Source organism: Lissotriton helveticus, chromosome 12 (assembly GCF_964261635.1).
Source record: "Lissotriton helveticus chromosome 12, aLisHel1.1, whole genome shotgun sequence".
Lineage (NCBI taxonomy): Eukaryota > Metazoa > Chordata > Amphibia > Caudata > Salamandridae > Lissotriton > Lissotriton helveticus.
Window position 1 is genome coordinate 773048607 of NC_136073.1, and position 17748 is coordinate 773066354.

The 17748-nt window shown below is 45.1% G+C and overlaps 1 protein-coding gene across 1 annotated transcript in view; it reads left to right on the forward strand.

Moving 5' to 3' along the window:
- The first annotated feature begins 2933 nt into the window (after window positions 1–2933).
- Window positions 2934–17748, forward strand: part of KCNN3 (potassium calcium-activated channel subfamily N member 3) — a 526431-nt gene continuing 511616 nt past the window's right edge. Inside the window, exon 1 of the mRNA XM_078671377.1 lies at window positions 2934–3853. Within this exon, the coding sequence (XP_078527503.1) occupies window positions 3068–3853 (786 nt within the window). The 5' untranslated portion in view covers window positions 2934–3067. The remainder of the gene's footprint in view (window positions 3854–17748) is intronic.

The window sequence follows — 17748 nt, forward strand, 5'->3', positions numbered from 1 at the left end:
AGCAGTACCCTCTGATAAGCCTAATTTCTCACCCACACTACTACAAATAGAGAATATTATCTACTTTTGCCTCTGTAAACCAATAAGGGACTCACTGGACCCTCTATTTGGTGTACTTCTTTTTAGTGCACTATACAGATAGCCAGCTTCCTACACTACCTATTTTTAATCATCCCTGTGTGTTTACACTACATCTTCAGGTTACAGTAATTCAAAGCCAATAGTACCTTTTTTGTGGCAATAAACACATTTTACTGTGAATGCTTACAACCAAAATGGGTTCTATACCAGTATAAATGTTCCTGCCTATTAGGTGTACTAAAATGATATGCAGGTATTTTTTATTTACATTTTTTGTGCAAGTACATGGCCATCATGTTTAGGGGGCACCATGTTTTTTTCTTCTTTTTATTGTCTTGTAAAATGCAGTAAAAAAAGTAAGCATCATACAAGCTTGCCAAAGCTAGATCTATTGTCTTTGTCAATATTTGTGTCAACTACTGTTACCTTTTAGCTTATTCCTGTCATCCCAGCCTTCCTCATAAGCAGCACCACACATTTTTGTTGTACCTGACTTTTTGTAACGCTTGTTTTCACTGCATTGTTAAACTTCTTTCACTCTATTGTGTATTCCTCTTCCTCCTTGCTATTCCTTTGATATTTTTAGGTCTGATCTAGAACTAGCTTTAGCTGTTTTACCAGCTTCAAGCATTCATAATAGTCCATAACTAAAAAGTACATTTATATTTACATAGAATGGCTTTGAGTCAGCCTTCTTTATCCATTGGTCTTTTACACTATCTTTCGCATTTTGTTTCTCCCCGCCATAGCGTATCGTACGGGGTCAGCCCACTTCAACAATTTGCTCTTGTACTGTGAATTACTGCATTTTGCCTGACCTCATGTGAACATTCACCTAAAAAGAGGTGCACTAAAATTGCTGGGCTTTTCAGGAAACCCTTCCTACCATTTTACTTTTAATTTACTTTTAAACTATTGATTTCTGTTGCAAATGCAAGCTAAAATAAAAAGTATGTTTAAAAAAATATTCCTTTTCCAAGGTGAGGCCAATTCACTTTGTCAATACTTGTTCTTCTCTTCGAATCCAATGTTATCCCATTATTTTCTACCTTTTCGTTTCTTTGTTCTGAATCCTTCCTCCCTACGTTTTGTAACCTAATAGTAATTTTCTGTTTTGTAACCATGTTTCTTTTATATAACCTTTTATTAATATGTTCTTCAGTCCTACATCACTCTATTCTCTCCTCCATAACTGCTCCTTCTTCATTCCCTTCTAATTTGTATTTATTCCCACCATGTTGCCTTCCTCCCTAGATTCCTATATTACTTCCTCCACTTCCCTCTTCTTTTCTCTCTCCCGCCCTTCCTCACTTTTCTTCATCAAGGTCTTCCTTTCTTCTAGCTTTGCCTCCTTAGTGCTGTCTCTCTTCCTCTTCTTCCCTTCGCCCATGCCTTCAATCCTCTCTCCAATCCTTCTGTGTTTCCTTTAAGCCTCCCTTCACTACCCTTTTCACCTCTTGCTTACCTTCTTTAATTCCTTCCTTCATTTCTTTTATATTCTGTTTAAAGAATTTCCCTCCCCCTTTACAACTCTCCTCTTGTCCCCTTCTTTTCTTCTTCGCGTGCCTTTGTTCTTTTTTCTCATTTTCTTTCTTTACTTTTTCTTGTTTTCATCATTATCCTTTACCTTCTTGCTGCATTGTTCGTCTTTTTTCAATCAAGTGCTTTTCTACTTTCTATTCTTTCCATATATTATTGCCTTAATTCCGTTCTTCCTTTCTATTTGTATTTCTTTTACGATTTTCTTGTGTTTCTTATTTTTTCTTCGCTTCTGCTCCTTCGATTTACTTCCTCTCTTCTCTTCTACTTTCCACTATTCTTCTTCTTTTCCTCTGCCATCCCGTGTTTTCTCATTCTATGTTATCCTACTCTTCCTTTATTCCCTTCTCTCTTTCATCCTTTCTTACCTTCTCCGTCGTCTTTTCCCTTCCCTTCCACCTTCCTTCTGCATTTTCTTTCTTTTCTTTCCCCTCTTTCCATGTATTGTCTTTTTACTGCTTCGTCTTTTTCTTCCTTATTTCCTTTCATTTCTTCCCCACTCCTACTTTGCTCCCCTCATTTTCCTGTTTGCAGTTTTCAGTCCTTTTGTATTCCCTTTCTCTCATTGTTATACTTCGTTTTCGCCGGTCATATTTGGTTTTACTTGTTTCTCGTTATCTTCCTCTGTTCCATTCTTTAGTTCTTTCTTTCACTCTTTCCTTTACATATTTCGTTCTGTTTTTATCATACATTCTTTCGTTCATTGACAGTTGGAGAAAGTTTCTGATTCGGGTAACGTGAACCCAGTCTGCCTAAAATTGACAAAACTAACAGTCAATTTGATGAAGTATACTCGTTCAACCTTCGATCTTAATGTTCACAAAAATGTTTAAGTATTTATTTAAAAGTCTTGCATAGAGCTCGTGCATCAGTAAGAAAGGTTACACTTCCTGGGTTGTTGGTACTTTTTCAGCCCTCTGGCTATTCTAGTTTCCCGCGGATTATCCGTCCGTCTTCCTTTTTGCTGTTCCTCGTTACTGATGCGGTGCTCTTGAGACTTCCACATGGGCATATCAATGGTTCAATTTCTGTGAGCCGACCCAACTACAGCTCCCGGTAGGACGTGCGGCTCAGTGCATGTTCAGTGCTGGAGCTTGCTGAGGGAGGCGGGGCCTGAAGGGGTTTGCAAGGCAGCCAATGGGAGTCGTCCCAGCTGCTAAGCTGTGGGCTCGGCTGCTTAGCAGAGCAGAGTGTATTGCCAGAGAGAAGCAGCAGCTTCATCGCTACCTCTGCCTCATGCACCCTCCTCCCTGCACTGACACAATGCTTCTTTGAGGGACAGCACTTGGGCCCTGGCCAGGGAGTGTTGAAGCCAAAGAACATGGGAGCCCTGCCAAGGCCCTTTTTGTGGTCTACACCATTGATGTCTTCTCTTCCTGTGGAAATCTTCTGAAAGAGGGGGGCAAGCCTGGGGGGTCCTTGGAAGGAAACCCAACCAATCCAGATCATGGAAACCGCTGGCCACTTCCATGACTCCGGGGTTGGGGACTTGGACGAAGACCTCAAGTGCCACTGTCCCGCTGCTGGGGACGAACAGCAACAGCAGCATCACAACCCCCACCTCACGCAACCTGTACACCACAGCCTGTTGAACTCTTCGCCTACAGCCTTCAGGGTGCCTCCATGTCCCAACTCCTGCCCCATCGCGCCACCTTCCTCGCGGCATGGCAGCCAACTGAACTTAAATGACCACTTGGCTGGCCATTCTCCAGGGTCCACCTCATCAACCGGCGGCGGGGCTGCTGCCGGGGGCTGTAATAAGCACAGACAGGCTAGCCCGCTTGTGCACCGGCGGGACAGCAACCCCTTCACTGAGATCGCCATGAGCTCGTGCAAGTACAGCGGCGGGGTGATGAAGCCCTTGAGGGGGCTGAGTGCCTCCCGCCGAAACCTCATTGAGTGTGAACCTGAGGGTCAGCTGCCCCTGCAGACTTTTGGTGCTGGCCACCCGCCTGAGATCGTCATCTCGTCAAGGGACGAGAACCACTCCACACAGACACTATTGCACCATCACCAGCTCCACCACCACCACCCCGGCAGCATTGGCAGTGCCAGCAGCACCTTCCCTAAGACCACCAAGAGGAAGCACCAGAACATTGGCTACCGCCTGGGCCACCGGAGGGCCCTTTTTGAGAAGCGCAAACGGCTCAGTGACTACGCCTTGATCTTTGGGATGTTTGGAATAGTTATAATGGTGATAGAGACCGAGCTGTCCTGGGGCTTGTACTCAAAGGTAGGGTCTTAAACCTTCTCTTTCCATCGCTCCCTGTATTCAAACCAGAACAAATCAGTGCCCTATATGTGTCTTGTACCCATCAGTGGTGAGGCCAGAACAAATCTGTGCCCTATGTGTGCCTGGCCCCATGAGTAACGATAACACAACCAGTCTGTGCCCCTGGTGAGCTTATCTGCTTCACTTGTGAGAACAGAAGCAGTCTGTGCCCCCGGTGTACCCATCTGCTTCACTGGTGAGAACAGAAGCAGTCTGTGCCCCCAGTGAGCCTATCTGCTTCACTTGTGAGAACAGAACCAGTCTGTGCCCCCAGTGTGCCCATCTGCTTCACTTGTGAGAACAGAACCAGTCTGTGCCCCCGGTGTGCCTATCTGCTCCACTTGTGAGAACAGAACCAGTCTGTGCCCCCGGTGTGCCTATCTGCTCCACTTGTGAGAACAGAACCACTCTGTGCCTCGGGTGTGCCTATCTGCTTCACTTGTGAGAACAGAATCGATCTATGCCCTATGTTTGCTGTTCAAAAACAATATTTCTATCAAAAGTGAGGACAGGTGAAATATCCTGTAGATATGTCTATTAATCTCACTGGGGAGAACAAGTCCAATTTGTGCTCTGCGTATGCCCATCTATCAGTAGTGAGAACAGAGCTCGCATGACCCATGTGTGCATTTCACCATCACTAGTGAGAAGAGATCCAATATTAGATCTTTATATATCTATCCTCATCAATAGTGAGAACAAAACCAATCGGTGATTGGTGTGTGCGTTTCATCTTCTGTGGTGAGAACTTGATCAATCTGTGCCCTGCCTGTGCCTTTCGTCGTCAGTAGTGAGGAGAGAACCACTTGTGCATTGTGTGTGCCTTTCTTCATCAGTATTGAGAAGAGAACCAATCTGTGCCCATTATATGCCCTTTCCTTTCACTAGTAAGAAGAGAACCACCCGTGCCTTTCGTCGTCAGTAGTGAGAAGAGAACCACCTGTGCATTTTGTTTGCCTTTCCCAATCACTATTTTGGAGAGAACTAATCTGTGCCCAGTATGTGCCTTTTCCTGTCACTAGTAGGAAAAGAACCACCTGTGCCTTTCCCCATCACTATTCAGAACAGAAACAATATGTGCCCAGTATGAGTCTTTTCCTGTCACTAGTAAGAAGAGAATCACTTGTGCTTGTGTGTGCCTTTCCCCATCACTATTTAAGAGCAAACCAATATGTGCCCAGTATGTGCCTTTTCCTATCACTAGTAGGAAGAGAACCACCTGTGCCTTTCCCTATCACTATTGAGAAGAGAATCAATCTGACCCGCGGTGTGCATTTTCTCATCGTAATGAGAACAGGAGCAATCTGTGCCATGTGTGTACCTGTCCCATCACTAGTGAGAAGAGAACCGGAGAACCATACTGTGGCCGGTGTGTGCCTTTCCCCATGAGTAGTTAGAACAAGATCACTCTGTGCTGTTTGTACCTGTCCCCACCACTAGTGAGGACTGGTTACTCTGTACCCAGTATGTGCCTTTCCCTAACACTAGTGAGAACATAACCAATCTGCACCTTGTGTGTACCTTTCCCCATCAATAGTGAGATGAGAACCAATCTGTGCCCGTGTGTGCCTTTCTCCATCACTAGTGAGAAGAAAACCAATCTGTGCCTGTGTGCCTTTCTCCATCACTAGTGAGATTAGAACCAATCTGTGTCCGTGTGTGCCTTTCTCTATCACTAGTGAGAATAGGATCAATCAGTGCCCTGCGTCTTCCTGCCTATCCCCATTACAAGAGAATCTGATATCTATGTGTGCCTGCCCTCCATCATAAAGTAAGCAGGCGACTCTTCTCTGGCTCTGGTGTGCCTGGTCCCTTCTCTGCCTCGTCCCTTCTCCGCCTCTCGTGTGGTGTGCCTGTTCCCTTCTCTGCCTCTCGTGTGCCTGTTCCCTTCTCTGCCTCTCGTGTGCCTGTTCCCTTCTCTGCCTCGTGTGCCTGATCCCTTCTCTGCCTCTCGTGTGCCTGTTCTCTTCTGTGCCTGCTCCCTTCTCTGCCTCTCGTGTGCCTGTTCCCTTCTCTGCCTCTCGTGTGCATGGTCCCTTCTCTGCCTCTCGTGTGCCTGTTCCCTTCTCTGCCTAGTTCCTTCTCTGCCTCTCGTGTGCCTGTTCCCTTCTTTGCCTGTTCCCTTCTCTGCCTCTCGTGTGCCTGTTCTCTTCTGTGCCTGTTCCCTTCTCTGCCTCTTGTGTGCCTGTTCCCTTCTCTGCTTGGTCCCTTCTCTTCCTCTCGTGTGCCTGGTCCCTCCTCTGACTCTCGTGTGCCTGTTCCCTTCTCTGCCTCTCGTGTGCCTGTTCCCTTCTCTGCCTGGTCCCTTCTCTTCCTCTCGTGTGCCTGGTCCCTCCTCTGCCTCTGGTGTGTCCTCTACCCCAATCAAAGGTAAGAGCAGCACAGATCTCCAGGATGTCTTTCTATCCTCTGTGAAAAGTGAGAACAGAATCAATCAGTGCTGGCTGTGTGCCTATAAATATCTTTCTACAGAGAGCACCCGGTGCCTCCGATGCATTATTAACATCTCGGATCCTTTAGTCTACGACGGTTTCACAGTAGGGGTTCGGAGGGCCCGTCCCCTGGTGTGCTCCAGGGGTGCTGATAATGACGGTAGACCCCCAAAATTCACCATTTCCCTCCAACGAGGTCATCTAAAGAAACCCTACTCAGGTGCGTCCCTTTAAATGAAGACAACCCCCACACACACTTTCCAGCAGTCTGTGATCTCACCCAAGAAATAACCCATTTCTCTAAGAACACCCTCCCTCCCACCCTTCCAGTAGTCATCCCAGAAAGACCATATTCCTCTAAGACCCCCTACCCAACCCCTTAAAAGTCCATGTGGCCATAAACCCACACAGCCCAGAGAATGCTGCCTATGGCTCCAAGCCTCCCCCTCTCCCTGCCTGTTAAACTTGTGCACATTAACCATTTATCACATTCGGAGGCCGCCCTCGCTTTGAAGGCTCCCCCGCCCCCCACTTGTCCCCGGGCTCTGCCTGCTGCAAAATAAACTTGTTTGTTTTTTTGTTGCAAATCAGCCTCCCCTCCCTCCGGTCTGCAACCTGTTCCACTCCCCGGGGAGCTCCCCTCGCTCGGCGAGCGCGAGGCGCCCGGAGGGGAGATAACGTCGGTTCAACGGCTGGGAGATACCACCCTGCCCCCCTCCCCAAAGCCGGGGATGGGAGATACCACCCCGGCCCCCCTCCCCAAAAGCCTGGGGTCGGCAGACCCGGAATCAAGCCGCCGCGCGCGCCCGGCTGACTAAAATGGCTACAGGTGTCATCGAGAGGAGGGAGGGGGCTAGAGCGCCGCACGCCCAGCGAGATCGTGGATAGAGGGGAAGGGGGAGATGGAGAATTGGGACAGACGGCTGGGAAGGAGGGAGTGTGGAATGGCGGGGGGAGAGGCGAGGTGGTGAGGGGTGGGAGCTGTGGCACCGGAGATGGCGCGAGGAAGGAAGGGGTGGGACGGGGGGAAAGGAGAGGTCTTTGGGACCAAAATGGGATGAGGGAAGAAGGGGCGTGAGGGAATGAGGATGGGGGGCGCAGAAGTAACCGAGGAGTCGGAGGGGTTCGGGGAAGAAGAGGGGGAAGAGGCGGGGGGCAGACGTGTATGGCGGGAGAGAGATGGAGAGGTGGGCTCGAAGGAGAAATGGAATCACTTAAGGAGGCTCTTCGGGGATTGGATGGAAATAGAAAGACCCATCGCCTCAAGGCGCTCTGTTCATGATAGGCCCAGGCGAGCCCTGAGCAAATGTAGAGAAAGAATCTGGCCTCGGGCCGGGTATGTGTCTAAGAGCAGGGGTGTAGCTTAGTCAATAATGTTGTGGGATATGAGTCTGAGATTTCTCAACAAGCAAGGAGGTGTGTGTAGTAAATAATAAATAGCCTTGAGACACTTCTTATTAAGCAGGAATGCTTTTTTCAGAGAGCTGAGTCAAACGACACATTTCGCCAGCTGACCAGACTCCAACTGGCAAGTCTGCAATACCAGTTAGCTGATGTCAGATGCTAGGGGATTCTAACAAGACAGGAAAAGGAGCAACATAAAGAAAGGGCTAATAAGAATTATAAACAACATAGGATTACATTTACAACACATCTCCTTCCCTTGGAGTGAATGAAAACATTGTGAAGATAAAAACATTTACAACAGTGTGCCCAACTGACAATGATAGGGAGGGCTGAGGCCACTGGACGTGGTAATGGAGAGAGTTCAGGACATTCGTCTTCAGTTATTTGGAAAAGTGAGGCCAGTCAGTGAAAGGCTTCAGTGAGATAGTCTGGACAATGTTGTCCACTCGAGTTCACTTCCTTCTCATAGAAATCTGGGGCAGAGTGGCCCAGGAGAGCAGGCCAGCATAAGACCATACCTAACATCATCAAACCAGGCAGCACAAGCAGCCCTTTTAGTAGCTCAGGCTCAGCAGCAGACCACCCTTGGAAGTAGAGAGGAATTCCCTCACCACCACCCTTTACCAGTGAACACCAAGTATCCATAACCACTCTCTCTCACATTCTTTATTATAGCTCTACTTATACCAGTGTTGGGTGTCAGAGCACTTTACATCACACACGTTACACAAAGATAATGAATCACGTGTAAATCGGTGTAAAAGAAATGTTGCATAATAAAGAGGACTACAAAGTATAGGAGCCACATGTCATCCATACTGGTAGGCAGTATAGTGTAAGAGTGCTTGATCTGGAGGAGCAAAAACTCAGCATTTAAAACGTACCACTATGGTTGGGAGTTCTCATTACTAATAAGAACTGATTTCAACCCAAATGAACCCTTTTTGCAACATTGGGATTATGAAAGAATGGGGGAAAATCATAACGCTCTAACCTATACCAAAGTGGTACAAAAGGGGGTGGTGATGGACGGAGCATCTGAACCAATCAAACACTCACACCCAGTCAACAGACTTAGGGTGGTGTGGAGTACAAATTAACGATGGATTTAGGCCCAGATCTCTGTACTGGGGTGAATGTATGACATTGTTCTACATTCTGTCGATCAACTGTTATTTTTGCACTAACCTATACCTTGCAGATTCCACGTAGCTCTTTGATGACAGTTAATAGCTAACTGTTAGGATAATAATTTATACATTGTAAGTAACGAAAGGATCTCGTCAACAAAAGCAGTAACCCACTGAACTATTTACATTATATGCACTTCTGTGATCTGCATGCTACACTTTCTTTTTGGGAGGCATATTCACCCTCTGCTCTGCGATTAGCCAAAACTTCCACTAGGAACAACCTGATCTCTCTCTCTAGTAGGTCCATTATCACCAGAGTTATCTTGCCAATTTTATTGTAGCCTAAAAGTTGCTGAAGGTAAGAACTGCTGCAGCAGGAGCTTTGAAATCCCCAATGTATTTGACGCTATAGAGCCCCCTGAAGTCAGTACTCGTTGCAATGGCACCAATCACACCACCCTAAAGCCTGCCCTGTTTGAAACTATCTGGTGAGCTACACAGCAAGGAACCAGTGATTACTATTTCTTTTCCCTTTCAATAGAACCTATAGAAAGGGTGTCATCAATTTAAAAATATGAAGATTATGTGCATGTATTAGTGTGCTGAAGGACATTGCAAATTGTTTTATTTTACTGGGATGTACAGTTGTTCAGTGCTTGTCCTGGTGGCATTCAAAGTGTTTGTAGGGGTAGTTGGTTTAATCTACCTATTTCACACATTCTGTTGTAAAATCACATTTACAATCAGCACATATTTGACCATAGTTTTGTGCTCTCCACAGAGAGGCCAAAGATTGCATGTGCATAAAGTCTGAACACTTTTACGACACACTGACAGGCACTATGGGAAATTGAAACTTCCTTCTTACTCATCTCCAGAGCTCTCACTGATGTCCCATTATGAACACCCACAGACAACTAGAGCTCACCCAAACACCTAGAGGCAACTACATTCAGAAAAGAGTTAATTATTGCATAAAAAAACTACTGAAACACAACACGTGGATAAAACCAATACTCATAGGAAATGCAAGAAAAAGTTAAAATGAAATGTAAATGGACTGCATCGCTATTTTATATTACCTTGACGCTTTCTATAGCCGTTGTTGGGAATTCAAGGATTGTTTTTGCCTATAAAAGACATGAATTTTGAACCCAATAATGACCCATTTCAAAGACAGTTCAAATTACTGCTGCATGAGAGATCTGACAGTACTGCACCCACTTAAATCCCTTAGGTGGCATACTGATGTGGATGTGGCACGCTGATGACGGACAGAGGACCAACCTGAGAGAATTGTTTCTCTTCCCTGTCAGCTACACATATATTCACAGGTCACTCTGCCATCCCTGGCTCAATCTTAGAGGTGGGTGAGATGCCTGGCTTTGACTTATCTCAAGGTTCTTTTGGACCCTGGAGCCTAAACTGAGCTAAGTTTTCATGTGCTATCTGCCTGACCGGTAGAGATGGCAGGCCAGTGAAAGCTAGCGCCTGAAACCTGGTCGTGGCTCAGCTTAACGTCCTTTTGGAATCTCAGGCACCTAAGGAGCCAAGTTTCATGGGGTTTCTGCCTCTCCCCCTCTACACAGGATGTGGTGTTAGGGCCAGAGCTGCCGACTATGGAACTCAGGAACCGGGTGCTGGTCTCTGCATCGGCTCAACATAATGTGATTCTATGCAAATCACTTAATCTACCCAGGCCTATAAACAATGCATGTGACTTTGTGTAATGTCACTGGCGCTGATGTTAAGTGCTCCAATACCTTCTGGTCGCGTTTGTGCTATGTTTTAAAAGCTGCAGAAGAATGCACTAAGAGGTAAAAACAAGTCTTAACATTAGGAAAGACAAATAGATACCAATTTACTGGCTGATTTGCTCAGATTGAAACCAGAAAACATGGATAAATCGCAGCTTCCCTGCTTAGGAGTTTTGGTGAAATAAATGATTTACCTAAGATCACACACTCTATTTCTTCATTATCTCCTATGAAAGCACTTTCGAATATGTGTGTTCAGAGTATCAATTGTACAAAACTATGACTTTTAATAATTACTTCTCAGTACAGTGCTATAACGTGCCCTATTCATGTCAAAGTTTCAACATATTAAAGAAACACGCTAATTTGAACTTTGAAGACACCGTATCATATTTTACGTCTTTTGCTGTATGATTTACATATCACATATTTTAGGGCTGTGCTCATGGGCGGGCTCTAAGAACTGAGCCAGACCATTGGCTTGGCTCTAGCTCGACTCTTCATGTTAATTTGTTGGTTCTCCTACCTCTATTGAAAAGAATATATCCTGAGCTCAATATGTGCATCAATAAGAGTTCTTCAAATAAATCCCGAAAGATGAGTAATCTTCATATCTTCTTTTATTATTGATGTTATTCTTCATAAAACACACTAGCCGCCAACACGTGTTTCGTCTTGGTGAGATAAACCATAGACTTCTTCAGGGCTATAGCTAGGTTCTGAGCGCAAGAATCAAGCAGTACTCTCCACAAGTCGTGAGAGCATTAAAAGGTGATTAGTTTTCTGGAGGCTCCTGGTTCAGTGTAACCGTCGAATTTCAATGTCTAATATGAACCCCCGGTATCCTTCGAGTATGAAATAAACTTGGTTAAGGAACACAAATCGTGGCGTGTAGCTACACGCCACGATTTGTGTTCCTTAACCTTTTAATGCTCTGAAGAAGTCTATGGTTTATCTCACCAAGACGAAACACGTGTTGGCGGCTAGTGTGTTTTATGAAGAATAACATCAATAATAAAAGAAGATATGAAGATTACTCATCTTTCGGGATTTATTTGAAGAACTCTTATTGATGCACATATTGAGCTCAGGATATATTCTTTTCTCTTTACACATGTGGTTCTGTTTTTACATTACCCATTTTGGTTGATGGTGGGTGACCATAACCTTTTCCTTGGAGCTTTAAAGACTGTGAATTCTGATAACAGTCACATCCCAGCGCCATTAACACTCAGTCACCCTCTCTATTTCGTCGCTCCTACCTCTATTGCCCCAACATTCTAACCTCAGGCTCCAAGAAATAACAAAGCAGTGACATTTGATGTAAAGCAGACAACAGAAAAAGATACCCACCTAGTAGCTGAGTTGCAGAATTGTAAACTAGAAAATCTGGAATCAGTCCTAGCTTCCCGGCTTGAACAAATTCTGTGATCCTAGGCAAATATTTGATTTCAGTGAGTCCCCTTCTTAGGTTTCACAGAGAGAGCACATGCTCTCTGTCTGCAAGATAGTTTGTTTACATACAGTGGCCTTTCAACCCACCCATAGCTTACCATTATTTAGCTTCAGCCTCACTCTCACTCCCTTAATCCCCTTTTGTCAAGGCACGCAGACGTCATGTCATCTTCTTGTGTTTGGCCCTCACCTTGAGCATCGATCTAGTACTTGTGTCCATGCACTGCTCCTGTCCTGTTTTTGTAGCTATTTTTTTCTTAATGCACAAGCACTCCATGTGACTGCAGTGCTTGTGTTTTCAGTCTGTCTCTCATATCGCATTTATGTAGCTTCTTTTCCCTCCCACCACTCCCCTTCCATGTTACTTCTTTTACCCTACCACCCTCAACCCTATACTCTGCACCACTGCACTCTACTCTATGCCACTGCACTTCTACGCAGCTGCACTCTACTCTGCACCACTCTACGTCACTGCACTCTACGCCACTTCACTCTACTCTGCACCACTCTATGTCACAGTGCTCTACACCACTCTACTCTACGACCCTCCAGTCCACGCCTCACTGCTCTTCTCTGCACCACTCGACTCTATGCCAGTGCACTTTGTGCCACTGCACTTTGCGCCACTGCACTCTACTCCACTGAACTTTGCCACTACACTCTATGACACTTTAATCTGCACCACTCTATTCTACCCCACTGCACTCTACAACACTGCACTCTACTCTGCACCAATCTACTCTAGGCCACTGCACTGTACTCCATTGCACTCGATGCCACTCCATTCTGCACCACTCCATGCCACTGCACTCTACCACACTCTACTATGCACCACTCTAGTCTACGCCACTGCATTCTCTGCCACTGCACTTTACCCCAAAACACTCTACTCTAGGCCACTGCACTCTACACCACTCTACTCTACACCTCTCTATTCTACACCACTGCACTCTACCGCACTTCACTCTGCACCACTCTACTCTGCACCACTGCCCTCTATGCCACTGCACTCTACAGCATTCTACTCTACACCACTTCTTTTTTACTCTGCACCAATCTACTCTACACCACTGCACTCTGTGCCACTGTGCTTTGCACTACTCTACTTTGCACCACTCTGCTCTATGCCATTGCATCCTATGCCACTGCTTTCTATGCCACTGCACTCTACTCTATCCCACTCCACTCTGCTCTGCACAACTGCACTCTATGCCACTCTGCTCTAATCTGCACCACTGCACTTTACACCACTGCAATCTACTCTGCACCACTCTACTCTACACCTTTGCACTCTGTGCCACTGTGCTTTGCACTACTCTACTTTGCACCACTCTGCTCTATGCCATTGCATCCTATGCCACTGCTTTCTATGCCACTGCACTCTACTCTATCCCACTCCACTCTGCACAACCGCACTCTATGCCACTCTGCTCTAATCTGCACCTCTGCACTTTACACCACTGCAATCTACTCTGCACCACTCTACTCTACACCTTTGCACTCTGCACCACACTACTCCATGCCAGTCTACTCTACTCCACTCCACACTACTCTGCGCCATGCCATGCCACTCCACTCTACACCCCTCTAGTCCACCCATTCCACACTATGCCACTCTACTCTATTCAACTCTGATCTATGCAAATGTACTCTATGCTGCTGCACTTCACACCACTCTACGCCCCTCTACCCCAGTCACCTCTACTCTACTCTATGCTACTCCACTCTACTCTATGACACTCCACTCCACACCTCTCCACTGTACGTCATTCCACACTACACCACTGTTCTCTACGCCACTTCTATTTACGCCACTTCACGCTACTGTATGCCACTCTACTCCCCTCCAAGCCACTGTACGCCACTCCACGCCACTCCACTCCATGCCACTCCACGCTACTCCACTCTACTCTGCTCTACTATATGCTGCAGTTCAACATGTCCGAAAGACAGCTGCAAAGGCAATAGATCTCACTTAGGTAATACCTAATGGCTTTGCTAATGCTTGTTCTTTATTATCACACATGAGAGTACAATTAAATGCGTGAGTTCAGGAGGTGCACTATACAAAAAGCTTGTGTTTGATTTAAACTACTATATTGTTCTTCATCTATAATAATAATCTGTGCCACAAAAAGGGTGCACATGACAACCGACTTTACTCTGATTTCTCTAGTGGCATTGTCATCAGGGCAGGCGAAGGCATGAATATTTCTAAGTTCATGTTTTAAAACTATCACCTTTAATAAATGTCTATCAATGCAGTCTTATAATCTGAACTATTAATGTGAAACGCTTCTGCTTGTTAAAGAAATACACTTTGAAACAATTTTGAAATGATTTTATTATGTTTTTGCATGACTTTTGTTGCATGATTTACATGCTCGCTATTTTCATAGCTCGGCTCGTATACAGGCTCTTGGAGCTAAGCCAGCCCCTTGGCTCGGTTATGGCTCGACTCTTCCCTGCTCAAAAGTTGGCTCGGTCCCCCTTGCCCAGTCTGTGGCAATACTGACTGGATGTCATTGCTGCTGCAGACGGCTGATCCAACCTGAAGATATTGATTTGCCATGTAAATGACACAGCACACGTCATGTATTAAATATGATGAAGGCTCTTTCAAATTAAAAATAGATTATTTCTTGAACGTCAGAGTTTCTCTTTAGTACATTAGAGTAAATCACTTCATTCACATTTGTCAAAAGTAATCGTTTTTAAACATGAACTCCCCACCATCAATTCTCTAATGACACAGCCATGACCGAGGCAAGAGATATAATTTTGTTGCGACCATTCTAAATATGGCCATTTTATTAATCCTATGTGGAGCTACAGTATTGTCTAGTAAATACATATGTGAAGTTTTTATATAGCGTACACCCAGAACTACTTCAAAGTACGCTTAGATTGCACACTCGGTCAAAATGAGACACAATGTAGTGAAGTGGTTTGTACAAGATCACACAGTTTGGTCAAGTGGGAAAGCTGGGATTTGAACGCTGGTTTCCGGGTTACACATTGTGATCTTTAGCCACTGGATGTACATCTATTGCTCTATCTTTTACCACCAAAGTACAACGTTTTGTGTACAAGTTATTTCACGGCCTAAAGTACACCACTATGTTTATAAAATGCAAGTTATCACATTACTTTATTCTGACACAATATATTTGTAAAATGTCACAATGTCTTCTTCAGAAAAGTGCGAGGTTAAGGTAAGAGAGGAAACAAATTTTAAGTTAATATCACTGCCTTCCCCTAACTTAACAAACAGTAAAGACGGGGAGGGTCCCCACCTCAATGACACAATTACACCAATCAGCTAAAGAAAGGAGAAGCGTGGCTCAGTGGTTAGAGGTGGCAGACCCGGAAGCTGAGATCGGCCATGGACCAGGGTTCGATTCCCCGCCTCGGCGGGTCTCGGGCTGAAAATTCCACGGACTCGACAATTCTCGCTCCGGTGCCTACTCGACTCACGGGGTCACACTCTGCGACTCTGGGCAATAGCTTGCTTAATCTCCACTACGGCCCCTCGCGGCAGGATGCCTGGCTTTCACCTTGTGGATACGCTGCCAGGGTATCCCACAGGGGAATACCAGGAAGGGTTCCCTAAGCAAGCGCCTTGAGACCCCTGGGTGATTCGTGCGCTATATAAATCGAAATACATTTACATTTACAAAGAGGATTCTGGCACCGTGCAGAGGTCGCTATCCAGTTGCTGGTTTTCAGTGACCTTTGTTTTGCAGCTGCACTCCATTGCACATTCCCCAAGCACAAAAGCACCTTTTTAAGTCGAGCATTCGAGACCTCTTCTATATACTTTAGTATATACTTATTATATATTTATATGTGTATGTACTTTGTGGGCTCTGGAGATCAGCCCTAGGACTGGTCTGCTTCCGCTTAGGGACTTTTTTTTCTGTTCAACTGCCTCTATTTAACTCTTGATAAAAAACGACCAGCAGAGATCAGTAAAATATCTGAATTGCTTTGTGTTGATGGACTTTCTTTTTTTTTATTTTTCTGGTAAATGCCTCTATTTAACTTTCTTGATAGAAAACGACCAGCAGAGGTCAGTAAAATACCAGAATCAATTTAGCATTCTCTAGATTCCATTCCATAGATATTGTCTTCCACGAGCACCCGTAGACAATAAGGTTTTTTTCAAATCTTGTATTTTCAGTGATATGACCATGAAGGCCCTTAATTTATATTAAAAACTGAGCTTTGGACTATACCATTTCCCACTGAAAGGCAATACTTCTCTCCAAGTGTTCCCATACCTGGCGTGTCACGCAGTTTGGTGCTTACTTTTCCTCCATGTTAAAGAACAGTAGATGTTTTAGCTCACAGGCTAATGTGCTGCATAGTTAAATACATATAAGATACCAAATGCAAGACCGATTGCATTGCAAATGCTTGTTAGATTTCTTGCAATCAGTTGTCCTGCATTTAGTAGTTTTTGTCGATTTAAAAAAAAAAAACGACATTAAAAAGATAAAATGGGTGGTTCTGGGATGCTGAGTTGGCTCTATTTTGGCTCATTAGTCCTCATTGGACAGAGCCAGACACTCACCTTGTGCCAGACTTGAGCCTTGGATGACGTGGCCTCCTCAAATGTAGGATGCAGCAGCGCCATTTTGTTCCAATGAAGACTGGGAGGCTGGATTTAAAATGGGGATTGGTCCGCAGACTTTGAATCCATGAGGGCAGGATGCATTGATTTACAGCTGACCAGGAGAGGGCAATATTGAGGGAAGGAGGGTCTGATTTGGAATTCAAGAGGTAAACATTTTCAGAATTAGACCCATTGAGCACATGAAGCTCTGGTATAGCTGATGAGGGTAGGACAGGTCTAGATCAGACCCAGCCAGGTTGACTGGTTTTTAACCTCTGAAGGTGGGACGATGCAACACAATACCAGTTATGCCAGGGCGGTCCAATCTAGAAAGGATAAAAGCAGTACTGGCAACCATAGAACTGTCATAGGAAGTTCTGATCTAGAGCCCATCAGAATAGTACGGGCAACTTCCGAATCAATTAGACCAGTGTTGTCAAGATTAGTTTTGGTGAGGAGAGGAAGTGTTAATATAAAGCCAATGACGTAAGGACAGTCCAATTCTGACCTGATGCAGGCATAACAAAACTATTTCGAACCAACATGGTCCGGACAGTCAAGTTTAGAATGACCTATAACTGGTGAGTACCGGGCGTCCGATTAAGAACAGATGAGAGTAGGGTGGTCCAATTAGAAAAGACAATGACAGTCTTTTAAGAACCAAAGATAATAAGATGGTCTGTTTAAGAACCACTGTGGATCGGGTGAGCTGATTAAGAAAACTATTGAGGACTGGAGGATCTGTGTAATAACCGCTATGGATGGGACTGCCCAATTTAAAAATGACGGTCACCAGACCGTCCAATTAATAACCATGAGGAAAGGATGATCCAATAAGAATTGGTGAAGATAGGATGGTTTGATTGAGACCCAATGTGGATAGGACGGTCTGATTAATGGCCAGTCGATCAAGAACCGATGTAGTTTGGATGGTCCAATTCAGTACCGGTGATCAAACAACAGCGAGCTTAAGAACCAATGACTATAGGACATTCTGATTAAGAGCAAATAAATAGAGGAAAATCTAATCGAGAACCAATGGGGATGGTGCAGT